This window comes from Corvus moneduloides, chromosome Z, assembly GCF_009650955.1.
Source record: "Corvus moneduloides isolate bCorMon1 chromosome Z, bCorMon1.pri, whole genome shotgun sequence".
Taxonomy (NCBI): Eukaryota; Metazoa; Chordata; class Aves; order Passeriformes; family Corvidae; genus Corvus; species Corvus moneduloides.
In genome coordinates this window covers 56,174,654-56,187,787 of record NC_045511.1, presented here as the reverse complement: position 1 = coordinate 56,187,787, position 13,134 = coordinate 56,174,654, and the positions used below count along the sequence as shown (strand labels likewise).

Here is a 13,134-nt window from a genome sequence, read left to right as displayed (position 1 = left end):
TATGATTATATGAATAGTGCTTCTGCTGTAATGTGTATTAAAATATAGCAGCCTTTAATGAACAGATGCTAGGAGCCATTTGCTTTTTCCTAATAATGGGAATAACTCAATTTTTTCTGTTAAAAACTCTTTTAGAATGTTAACATCAGCACGTGTTATCCATATACAAGTAAGGAGCCGTACCATAAAAAGATTTAACTTTACCAAACTGATCATAGGAAGCTTAAACAATGTTTGCCCATTGAGAAAGAGTGCAATGTGCTTGGAAGTTCTCATTTTTCAGTTTCTTAAATCCTGGACATTTCTGAAAAACAGAAGATCAGAATATGATTTTACCTACATATGTCTGCACATGAACAGCCTGGTATAAAGCAGTCAGAAGCATAATACTCATATTTTGTCATTCGGTCTTCTCAGTTTATTAGCATTGTTTGCATTTGACTATTTTTTGCTCTTTTCTGCATGTGTTTGTTCATTCATCAGGAAGCTATGCCATAAAATCAAGATCATGATATTAAAGTATTCCCAGCTCAACAACAAAAGGATGTGGTAAAGTTCAGGAAAGTGAGCAGTGCAAGTGCCTGGCATCAGGTGACACTTGGCAGTGGTTGTGCATTTCTCTGGCATGGGGCAGCTGGATAGGAGTCTCCAGAGAGTGCAGGTAGGACAACCAGAAAGTGATCAGAAACCTCACGTCACATTTTGAAGAAGAGACAACCCAACCATGATCCTAAGCTGCTATGAGATAGCAGGTTAGAAGCCTGCTCTCACAGACTAGTCAGGCTGTTGGATGAACACACCTCTTTGGTACCAGACTTGGTCAGTTCCACCCTATTTTGAAGTCTGACTTAGCATAGTTCCCTGAAGACTATGCTACTAAAGTCATATTCTACAGTTCTGGCTGCTGTTTCTTTCAATACTGCCAGTTAGATGTGGTCCCCAGTGTGAATCAAACTGAATAATAAAAGAGAAAGGGGAATGCAACCTAGATGTCAGCAAAACAAACAAATACTGGTACAGAATCAAAAATCAAGCTACAGCTGCACATGCACAGGGAAGGATTTTAGTGCTTGTGGTCATCTCTAGCATGGTCTGTCTTGCAAAAATGTTCAGGACCATCATTCAAAAAAAATCCACTTAAAAAAACAACCAACAGCTGACTACCAGTACCAAATTAATTTCTTGCAGGAAAATCATCTATATCTTGTTGATTGCTCTGTGACAAATGAGCAAGATCAGCCTCCGTATCTGCCTATATCTGGTGAATGTTACATGTTTTTGAACTGCATCATATGGGAGAAATTGATTTATAAGTAAGAGGTAAAAATAACTTGTCTGATGTATCATAATTAAGGATTGATCTGTGAAAGAGCTATGCACATGCTTTTTGTCCCTCATTCTGAGTAGTTGAGCCTGCTTCAGCTAACGCACCAGAGAAGGTGGTAGATAGACCTATATACCTGTGCAGGACCAAAATTTCAAAATTTTTGGAATCTCTTTGTTTGGTACTTGAATCCAAATAAGTGCTTAGCCCAGAATCCTGAAGCTTGGATGTCGCAGGTGAAAACAAAGGTCAATTTTAGCGGCATTTATGAATAAAAATTTTTGGTTTCTGGTATTTGTAGATTAAGATTTCAGTACCTCTTACTGAAAACCAAATAGCACTGATATAAGACAAAAATATTCCTTAATAGAAACAAAAATGTAAAGAAGAAGAAATACGCATGCTAGAAAGCCTTTGTTAGATGTTTTTTTTCCTTGTTCCTTTAAGTAGTCTGTTCTTTCTCAGGGATTTGTTTCTTCTTCTAACTCCCTCTTCTATGGTCTTTTCTTTCAGATGATGCCAATAAAGGGAAAAGGCGAGGCTTCAAAACAAACAAACAAACTGGAGTCCATTGTTTCTGGTGCTTTCAGTATTGATTTACTTGCAGCAGAGCCATTTTTTGCATACAGAGTTTTAATGATTTCAAAACAAAGGATATACAAACAAACAGAGAATTGAGGGGTGTACTTAATATACCTTATTTACTGCTTTTATTGAAAAGAGAAGCTAAGGCTGACCTGGAGACATAGTTCTGTGCAATGCCAGATCTGCTGTAGGTCCAATACCAGTCCTGCTTGTTTGTCTCTGACATTGGTAAGGGTTGGGAGTGCAGTGTGGGCTGCATGCTGAGTTGTTAAAAGTGTGTGTGGAGTGTCTGATGTCAATCACCAGCAGTCTTCCAGCTGCTTGAAGACCATCACTGATAAAATCTTATGGGAGCTCTCTCATCTGCAAGTGTAAACAAAAAGAAACACAGATCCCCGGAGTGGTATGATGAACATGAAAAAAAAGTAATCAGGAAATCCTCAGGGATTGAAAGAAAACATGGTGTACCACGTGTTGAGTAAGAGAGCATAGCAAAAGGTACAGTCATTTTGGATCTGAATGCAGTTTTGTGGGAAGAGCCCATGAAAATAACCATGTGAATTACTAAGCCTAAATCTGAGTTCTCACTCTTCCTTAGTGTTCTAGCTCAGTAATTAACAACGTTTAATGTGTTCAGGCCTTATGTAATTGAGAACGAATTACTATTAAGGCAGCCCCTCTGATAGCTGGTGGAAGACGAGCTTTGTACAGAAACCGGATGAAAAGAGGAAAATGTGAAGTAAGTTATATAAGCCAAAACAACATTATAGAATAAAAGATAAAAAGAATCTTATACCTCTAGTATCCTTTTGGCCAGTTGATCAAAAGATGAAAAACAATATGGGATCTGGATTTTGCGGCTGAAATATAATAACAGTATGGTATTGAAAAACATGCTACTTATCTCCCATGCTCATACATTAAGTTCTGTCTGATGCAAAATTCTGCACTAATAATATTGGCCTTTGAAGGACTGCTTCTTGCTCCTTTTTTTTTTTTTTCCCCAGATAAACTGGTGCTTGTACATGAGGATTATGCATAATAAAATATTGATGAAAAGATATGTTCAGATAGAAACCAAGGTGAACTAGTGCAAGAAGTGATTAAACCTATAAAACAGATTATCAAACAGAACACCCTGAATTCCTTTTAGATGCACAGCATAGTTTTTTAGGAGAAAAAAGTACACTTGAGTTTTCTCAAAAAAGGAGATTTTTTATAATGCTTGGTGAATCATCCCAATAATTCCTCCAGCCTTAAGAATGGGAGTTTGTTCTAATTATTAATGTCTACTTTTCCATCTGCATATTAGATTGTCTATGCCTTTATCAATTATACTGCAAATGTTTATTTATCAACATTAATTTTATCTATAGGTATATACCGAGTAAATAGAGAGATTCTTCTTATCCAACGAAGCTAGGTAGTACTCTGAGATAACTATTTGGACTTCCTCTTTTGTCAGAGGAGGGAAATAACTACCTATTAGAGGTAGTTCATCCTGTCCTGCTATGATTTTACACTATGCTGGATGGCTTGTTACTTGGAATGCTTCTACTTTAAAACATCATCTTTATAAGCAAAATGCTTCTTGAGGTCTGTGTGCCTTTTACTAAGTCATTTTTCTAATCTTTCATCATTCTCTAGCATCTTCTTTGCCTTTTCATATTTATTTACATTATTCCCAAATCATCATAATTCAATACAAATTGATGTAGTGACCAGGCTAAATACATCAGAAGGCATAGGGTGTTCTAGATTCTGTCTTGGTTTTGCCTGAATACGTCTGTGCTCTATTTCCGCCTTCTATCCTTTATTGGATAAGAAGAAATTTTAATACTTACTTACTATTAAATGGGAGAATTTGTGAGTTTGGGGGCCAACACTGACAAAATCGGAGTGTCACCTTTGTGTCTCTCTTGTGGCTTAGGATTTCCTTGGAATTGTGGCGACCATTAAATATGAATTTGATATTAGCTAGAGAAATGGCTGAGTCTGGAATGCTTCATCTAGGATTGGAAATTGTTTCTCTAACAGAGAATTGTTTCTCCATCCAGAGCACTGAATAGCTGTGAATTAAGATGAGCTGCATGTTTGGGTGGCACTGAGAACTTGAATCCATAATCTGTCATCATCCAATAATAAAACCTGCCAGTTTTGCTGTGCACAGTAATAAAACAGAAGATATGTTGAGTGGAAGACCTGCCAAGGCGGTGGCGGGAGGGGCTGACTCTGTCTTAACTACAGCAGTGCAGCAGTAATTGCTGGGCTTTGAAAAAATTTTGTACTCTACCATCCCGCCCCTTTTTATCTCCACAGCAGTGGGAAGGCAGCAGCAGTCAGGAGAGGGAGGAGAGTGATGGACGCTGCGCAGAACGGAGGGAGGGAGGAGTAGGAGACGGGAATGCATAATGCGTGAGTGACAGAGGGTGTGCAGGCGGCTGGCAGAGTCCAGAAGACGCGGATGTTCATACCCCAGGGTCCAGGTAGGTTTGTTGTCCCTCTGTCTGAGACGGTAGTTGCTTTGGAAGCATCCTGTTTCAGCTGCAGAGATGTTCCCTGTCCAGCCCAAGGGCTCTGCAGGCAGCACCTGTTGCAGCAGGGACGTGGTTTAGCAGCAGCAGAAACTGAGTATGTCGCTCATCCGTGAGGGGCTGCTGGAGGGTGAGAGTCTGCTAAGGTTTCTGTTGTTCCAGCAGCTCGTCTTTCTGCTCTGCAAAGCCGGGCAGGTGGAGACAATAGTCTTTCCAATGGAAAATCCTGTTCTCAGGGGATGCTATCAGGATGCAGCTCAGTCTAAAGCTGACAATTTTTGACTCTCAAAAAAGAACAAAACATTAATTGGCAGTGTAATTAGGTGAAAATAGAAGTGGAGGAGCTGCTCGTACACTGTATTTTAAAGGAGAGTGGGTTGAAAGAATGAATTTTTCAAATAATCATCTAATAAGGAATGAGTTTTAAACATTAGTAATTACAATATGATGTGGAAGTGATTACACTTAGAAATACTGCTTTTGCTTCTTGCTTTTGATGTATTGATTCTATATAAGACATTGCATAATTCACTTTTGTTAACCCAGATAAAGTTAAGATCAAGTGTATATGGAACTGCTTGCCAAAAATCAGTCACTGTTTTTTAATGAGTCTGTAATTGCTTTATAGCGCAGATGTGAAATAACATGTGATTTTTAAAAATGTTATTCATTATATAGAAGCCAAAAGTGTTTTGGTTTTTGGTGTTTTTTACACACATTTTCTAGAAGAGGTCTTTCAGTTAAGTACTCAGCATTTTGGGACTCAGCCATGAGGGCAGTTTAATAACTGAAGGTAGAATGTGATATATTTAGTTTATCTGTCCCTTAAGCCTAAAACAAGCTTCTCTTACTAAACAGATTTCAGTGTTTCCATGTGGAAAGACCCAAAAGAACCAGATTCCTGAGGAAATCAAATAATTTGTGGTATAATAGGCTTAGAATTGAAATGGCCAAATGTTTGATAATATAAGAGCTACCACATTTCAAGGATATACTATTTCTAATCTGTTGTTGTTACTGGGGTTTATGTTGTTATTGATTTCCAAAGCACAGTTTTTGCACTTTAGCTGTTTTCAAATACGCTTTTGTGTTTTAAGAGCTTTAGATGAAGAAATCAGTGATGTTTACTAAATTTACATCTGAGCAAATTAATTAACACTGATAATGGGAGCACATGCTTATTAGCTTGTAAGTGTGGTCTGTGTCCTGGACACATGAAAATTGATGGGAAAACATGGTCTCTGTTTTTGTGAAGGCTAGTGCTGGGCAGTTTATTTGTGCTGTCAGCATTTTGAAGGTTGAAAAATAGTGCTGGATGTGTTTCAAATTGTTGGTACTAGTGAATGAGATCTATCCTCGTGCGTTCAAATCTACTGTGCAATTCTTCCCTGAGAAGCTCTTGTGAGCCTTATTTAAAAGAAATTTTCAGAATTGGGTCTAAATCATAGCATGTATTAAGATCTCTACTACCTATGGAATTTTGTTATTTAAGCTTATTATCTTCAAGGGGGTTTTATTCGCTTTGGAATTGCATTTAAAAAAATAGAATGCCTAAATCTACAAATGCTTACATGAATATTTTAATTAGCATGTAAATATGATGACAGAAATTGAACTGTTGGAAAAGCTGTGAAAGCATATTCCTTTAGTTGTATAACACTAAAGAAGAGCATCACTACAGAGGTCTGTGAGGATCTCATTCATTGTGTACCAATGATTTGTAGCAATTTGAGAGAAAAATATTGATGACCCACAAATCACCTTTGATATTGTTACACAGCTACCGTAGTTGTTCAGAACTGTGTCATGATAACAGTGAGGGGATTTTTTATCAGTTTAAAAGTGGTCTATAAGCTTAACAGAACTTTAATTTTAGAATGTTTCATTGAAAAATTGGAAAAGTATGCCATTGCATCACACTTTGAAGAAAGAGTGATTTAAAAATTGTCTCAGCTACATCTGAAGTGTTTTAGTCCAAGGTGGTTTTGGAAGCATCAGAATAGTAAAATGTATGTATGATTCTTGCTATTATTTGAGATAGGATATCTGATGCAATTTAGCTAAATTTTATTTCTGAATAATCCCAAACTCTTCCAGGGTGTTGCTGGTATCGGGTCAGTTTAGTTGTTCACTAAGAAATATGAAAATGTAGTAGGCAAGAATAAATAAAAAGAATATGCTGAAATTATTTGCTTATGGACTATTAGGTCTTGACCTTCTAAAAATATGATCACACATATAACTATTTTTACATGTGTAATCCTCTTGATCAGCTGTATTCATTTGTAGAAATTGTGCTTGCATTTCAGCTCTACAAGACTGGCCAATTACGGTATAATAATTTTTGTATATAGAGGTGAATATAACAATTCTTTTCCTTTCTACAAATAAGCATACACACTGTTTAAATGCTTCTCTCAATGTGCATTAAGAGTCAGATGCTATATAATATCTCCATCATCAAATTGAATCTTACAAAGCCACTGCTGTCAGTTGTAGGCATTTGTCATAGTTCCACAAATTCAAGAATTATGTCTATCTAATAGGAGCTACATTAATATTTCTTAAAGAAAAAAAAAAGTTTGACAGGAGGAAACAATAGTACAGGCCATTTGTCTTACTCCAGGTGGACCCACTGTTACGTATTTTATTCAGAAAAAAAATACCAAATCACAAATGATTTCACAAATGTCTGCAAAGTCTCATTTGCTTAAGTCATTTTTTCAGTGAATAATCTCACTGGGAAATACTTTGTGTAAATAAACACTTCCAAGATTTAGCTTACTCTGCGTATGAGAACTTGAGGCAGCTTGCAGAAAGAATTTTCAAACTGTGAATTCTGAAATATACCTCAAATATGAAAAAAATGTTTCATAGATTGGCTTATGATTATTTCCTATAAAACTAAAGTTGTAGTTTCTTGTACTGAAATAATTTGTAAATCCAAACCAATGCTGCAGTTAAGATAAGTATGCCTGTACTTATTCAAACAGGCCTATTTGACAGGCTAAATTTATCTGGGAAAATTAAACAACAGAGAAGATGCTTTGCATGTTTATCACAGCTTTTATGTTTGTGGATTTTTTTATCAGGACAGAATTTCCTGTAGAATGTAATAGCAATGTATATTTTTCTATACTGAGATACTTTTGTTTATCTAATCTTGTATCTTGTATAGACTCATTAATTTGAATACAGTTACAATTCTCATTTTCTGATGGCAAAAGAAACTTCTCAGTCACTTATCCTGGACTGGTCCAATATGTTACTGCTTTGAATTGTTTCAAGCTTTGCTTCATTAAGGATTTAACATGGCCTTAATTCAGCCATCTGTTATGGGTTTGGCAGGCCAACAGATCTGAGGTACTGGTAAGAGCTTTAGAAATTTCCCACATTTTTAAAGGTTAGGAAAAGGGCTACCTTTATGAATAGATTTTGAATAATTCTCAGGAAGACAATGGTGCAGAAGTGGGGTAAAAAATGCTTGTCATTCTCTGAAGCTCAGGGTCCCTTGTCTGCCTTTAGCTTTGCTGAAAGGCAATTAGCATTTCAACCAGCCAATTTGGTTACATGCAATGAAGTACTTGGGTTTGTAATTCGCTGCTTTTGGCTTGGTGCTGTTGAGAACTAGTTTTGTGTAATCCTCTCAAAGCACCTTTCTTTCCAGCATGGTTATTGTTGCTGGTCTTAAATAACTAATAAACAAAGAGGTTTCCTTGTCTTGGGCTGCAGGGTGCCTTAGAAGAACAACAAGAAATATCCAGTTAATAGGGGAATAATTATAATTATTAAATAGTGATTATTAAATTGTGACGTGAGTTAAAAGGTTTAGAAAGCCAAGCAAAGCAGCATACATGATAAAGGTAGTGTAAAAAGGCTTTGGTTCCAAACAAATTTTGCTTAAGGAGTTCTCTTCTCTGAGAAATAAATACTTTATCATGCGTTTTATCTAAAAACGGATTGCCCAGATTTAAGAGATTAATCCACAGTATAGATTAGAGTGAGGGCCCCATGCTAATAATCTTTACAAATTACACAAATGTATTTTTAATTCTACAGAAAGAAGTCTTTGGGGGACTGCAACACACAGATTCTTTAATTAAGTCAATATAATTTGTTGCAATCTAATGAAAAATGAATACATTTTACTGTAGAAAAGAACCTTGTTTTATGTATGCCTTAAATTCTTGTATTTAGTAATACCCTTTTTTGAACTCAAGAAAATCTCACTGATTCAATTACTGTGATAATTAGGCAACACGTTAAAAATTCTGTTTGGCTCATACATGTGTATTAAATAGTAAGAATCCATTGTGGATAGCAACAGTTCTGTCGGTGTACCTGAAACAATGCCATCTAATCCTTGCCATGAGGCTCTAATTTTGCTGTTCTGTACCCTAAAGTTTTGGGTTTTTTTCTTGCAATAACATTACGTGTAAAGCACTGATTTAGGATGACTTTAGTTTTAAGTGAAAAAAATTACCACTGTACTGCAGAAAACCATGATTTCTTTTTCTGGTATATACTGTTTATTCAGGCCATGGAAATTGATTTACAGCAGGTACTAGGTATTTGAAACTGTGATAGTTTTGTCCTCGGCTCCCGACATATGTTCTCAACATATGTTAAGTAAGAGTGTTGAGGACATGCAAAAAACCTCCAAAATTGAGTACAAATGGAAATTGTTGTGGAAGTTCAGATTATACTTAAGTATAATAAATGGCTGATTTGCAGTGAAGCCTGCAGACCTTCATCAGCTGTATTTCTGGTTCCTTATGTGTTAAGAGCCTGATCCTGTGGCATGCTCAATCATGAAGTTACTTCTACAAGTATGAGCTGGGAGTGTTAGGCATCTTAGTGGGTCAGTCACTTGGTTTTGATTCAGTTTGGTTGTTGGTTTTTGGTTTATTGTTGTTTTTTTAATCTCCTTTCTTTTTGGTGCAAAAACCAGCTTGAGAGAGGGTATAAATGCTTACAGTGTCTGAAGTTACAGTTACTTGGTGCAAAATACCTAGGTAAAAATCTAGCTCTGGTTCTGGAGTACCCTGCAAATTGATTTCTGTCAGTGAAAGATGTTATACTGTTTTCATTACAACTACATGGGTGGAAAATTATTTCCAGTGTGGAGCTGAAAACTATATCTTTACCTTTTGCTTAAATTTATACTGTAAGTAGAACTGTTCATAAATACTGTCTTGCTTTTAACAGTATGTAGTCAGACCTATATATGAATAGATTCTTGTCAGTTGTGTGAGATAAATTGAAAGCTCTGCAGGTGAAGTCAGTGTGCTTGAACATAAAGCAAACTCAGATCCTTACTAATGTATTTCTCAACATTGTTAAGTAGCAGATTTCTGCCAAATTTTATTTACATCAGACTCTGATCTCTGTTCTAAATTTAAAGTAACCTTAATTAGCTCCAAGTTGTTACATTGGAGGTACTGTGGGTAAAAATAATCCAGATTTTACAGCTAGTCAAAATTATTTCCTGGTTCTCTGTTTGACTTGAAAATTATAAGATAACTGCAGATTTTTGTAGAAGACCTTCTGCTTGCTGCTGGAAGTACTGGATACAACACTGCTTGAGAGTTTTGCCCGTTATTCTTGGCTCAGAATTGTAGTAAGTGGTTACCTCAGAAAATCTCTAGCATTCCCTGGCATAAGAGATAACATTTGGTTCTCCAGTGATGATTACATGTTTTAGAACTTAAAAATTAATAATACAGTTTAGATCCACTCAAGTTCTTCTGAGAAAATAAAAAAGAAATTGCTGGAAAACTTGCAAGGGGTAGTCTGGACTTCTTACGCTTTTTAACTCTGAGTGACCTCTAATAACAGGGTGAGATGATTTGGATTCCTCCTTATGCCTTTGTCTTGGCCTCAGCTTGCAGATTTACTGCTTTATGTATTGGTTCCTGGCTGTGATGATAGATGTACCTTTCTGACTAGTAAATATAAATATAATGGGAGGCAAGTTAAGTGTATTTTCTTCCTTAGGATAAGATATCTATTTTGAAGAGTGCACGCCTTTTCCAAGAGGGGATAATTGAATGAGCAAGAATTATATGAAGTTGTTCAGGTTTCATTAAATTCACCTTTCCCAGTAATACATATGGTAATACAGAACAAGATTAAAAAAAAAAAAAAGGTGCAACTGTTAGAAAGGAAGTGGTCAGGGGAATAATTGACTGATGTCGCTGTCATCAATGTTAAATGCAGATAAATCTTTTTAGCACCTGATGTGCTGTGGTACTGTTCTATCAAGACAGCAGTAGTGACTAGGGAAGTAGGCAACTGAGACCAAAAACTTCAAGATAGTGAAAGCTGACCAAGGGATTTCCAATGTTAGTAATAAGAAGGGCAATGTCAGGTATCTGACATGTCTTTGTAATAGAGAAAGACAGGAAAACGTAGAAGAACAGGAAGCAAAGACATTCAGTAACACTGAAGAATGCTCATGAAAACTGGTGAGATAGACTCTGCAACTATTAGCATAGTCCAGGGATGCAGACAAAGGCAGTATAATCTCACTGTTTATTCACCTTGAAGTAGGTTGAAGGCAAAAAAGGGATATAAGCAGATATTGTTTTGAAATGGTACTTTTGGAAAACTCTCTTCTTCAGTCTGTATTAGAGTGAGAGACTTACTTATTCCACATCTAAACAAAAAGCCCGAAGCAAAGAAGGAACAACAACCAGCAGAGCAGGCTTGGGTAATGCCTGCTTTCCATATGCCAAGTTTTGTTGTGTCCTCCTTTTCATATGTGTGAACTGTGGGAACTTTGAGGCTAGGCAAAACCTAGTCTGAAATAAAATATTTCTCTTTTAATTTGGAACCTTGACAACATAGAAAGGAGAATTTTAGTAAATCAAATTTATTTTAATCCCTGCTGCTTTCCAACGTTGTTCTCCAATATTGTTGTCAATGTCAAGAGATTCTGAGAACGCCTAAAATAAAAATACTGAAAATATGCATGGTTTTAATATGTTTCTACAACAGGTGCAGCAATGGCAATGGCCTTGTGAAACTTCTTGCTCCATGCTGTTCCTGTGTACTACAGAGAATCACCTCTTTACATATGAAAGAGCACATGTATCTGTCTCCCATTGTATTCAGCCAAAGATGCTGCTGGGTGCTGACATCTCTGCTGTGAATAGATTTCTCTCTGGCAATCACTGATAGCTGTAATACTGTACTCAATGCAAAGTAATAGGCATGCCAGTTTTTTAATGTTCGACTTGGCTGGGTATTTGTAATCACAGGGAGTAGACAAGGACAGTGAGTGAAAAGTGCACTTACTCTTGCTCCTCTGTGTCTGTGGGCTTTACAAATATGCAGTGAGTTGTGTGATGATGGGCAGTGGTAACCAAGTTGTAGCCGCTGGGTAGGAACGGTGCTGCTTCAGCTTGTTGCTTCTCTTGTAAACAGCAGTGACAACTCTGAGGTAGAGGATACGTAATCACTTGTTCCATCCGCTTCTTTGTTAGTGAACCCTCTTTCTTTTGCCACTTTCCACTTCCTATCTGGCATTTTATGCTTATTTCATTTCAGATTTTTAATCTGGAGCAGTCTTCATTTCCCTTCTTGATCTCTCTATGTTTCATTAGGCTATAGATTCCCTCATACTTCAAAGTAAACAGCCAGGAGATCTTTTCATTCTTAAGGGTTTAACTTAAGCACAGAAGCCAGTGTAAAAATCTGCAGAAAAGACCATTCATTCTTTATAAACCTTAAAGTCTTCATCTGAAATTTGTTCCAGAAAATTACTGGGAACAGCAAGCTACTCCTGGTGATTCACCAGTTTCATAAGCCTACCTTGGCTCCAACTGGACAACAGGGTGAAATGGTATTCCTTATATAAATGGTGACATTACTGTGGAAATTACTGTGTGGAATCAGTGTATGATTTGTTAGATTCCACACTAGTATTCTGTATTTTAGTGGAAAATACAAATGGGCTTCAAAAAGTGCCATAAGATGTATGCTAAAAGAAAATGTGAGTTAGTGATCATGACTTTACTTTTTAAAACTATAGGGTTGAGGAATGGGACTTTATACTTTTAAAATCCTTTAATCCAGAAACTTTTATTATAAACCACTTAGAAACATCATCTAGGCCTCAGTACATAGCATTGTTTCAAACTACCACTGATACTACAAATGATTATTTGAAATGGCTCGAGTCAGAACATGGTAACAGAATAGTTAATCCATTGATTTGAACATTCTCTAAAGATATGTGATACTGTATTGCTTGTTATTGTTATAAAAACATTTTACTGACTTTCGTACATTAAGCTAACTAGACTATCTCAATATCCTGGATGGAGAGAAATTAACTCAATAATATTTAGCTGAAACAGAGGGGAGTGTTTGATCACTAAATGTATGGTTTACCAAAATTTATCAGTGATCAAGGACTAGAGTTTCAGCTTAATTTAAAAAACAAGTTACAAATTAGTCACCAGTGGTTTAATGAGGTGAGGGAAGTAAGGAAGGGTCCTCATGTAATCCCTGATCTTGCAAAAGCTTCTACTGAACTTCATGCAATATATTTAATAAAGAACAAATTGTGTTCCTATTACTGTATCCCGCAGCCATAGGGAGGAGGAGAGAGATCCAGCAGGCAGGAATTGTGCAGCAAGATTGATTGATTGATTGAATTATTTTACAAACTCTTTTATAGACTTT

General features: G+C 36.4%; 1 protein-coding gene across 11 annotated transcripts in view; it reads left to right on the top strand.

Moving 5' to 3' along the window:
- The window catches only part of ADGRV1 (adhesion G protein-coupled receptor V1), a 317,856-nt gene that overhangs the window by 13,710 nt on the left and 291,012 nt on the right, over positions 1-13,134 (top strand). For all 11 annotated transcript variants that reach the window (XR_004237332.1, XM_032095167.1, XM_032095173.1 and 8 more), the window contains exon 2: positions 4,229-4,395. Coding sequence is in view for 10 of the 11 variants with exons in the window: in XM_032095167.1 (XP_031951058.1) it covers positions 4,374-4,395 (22 nt within the window). In the remaining variant the exon portion in view is untranslated. The remainder of the gene's footprint in view (positions 1-4,228; positions 4,396-13,134) is intronic.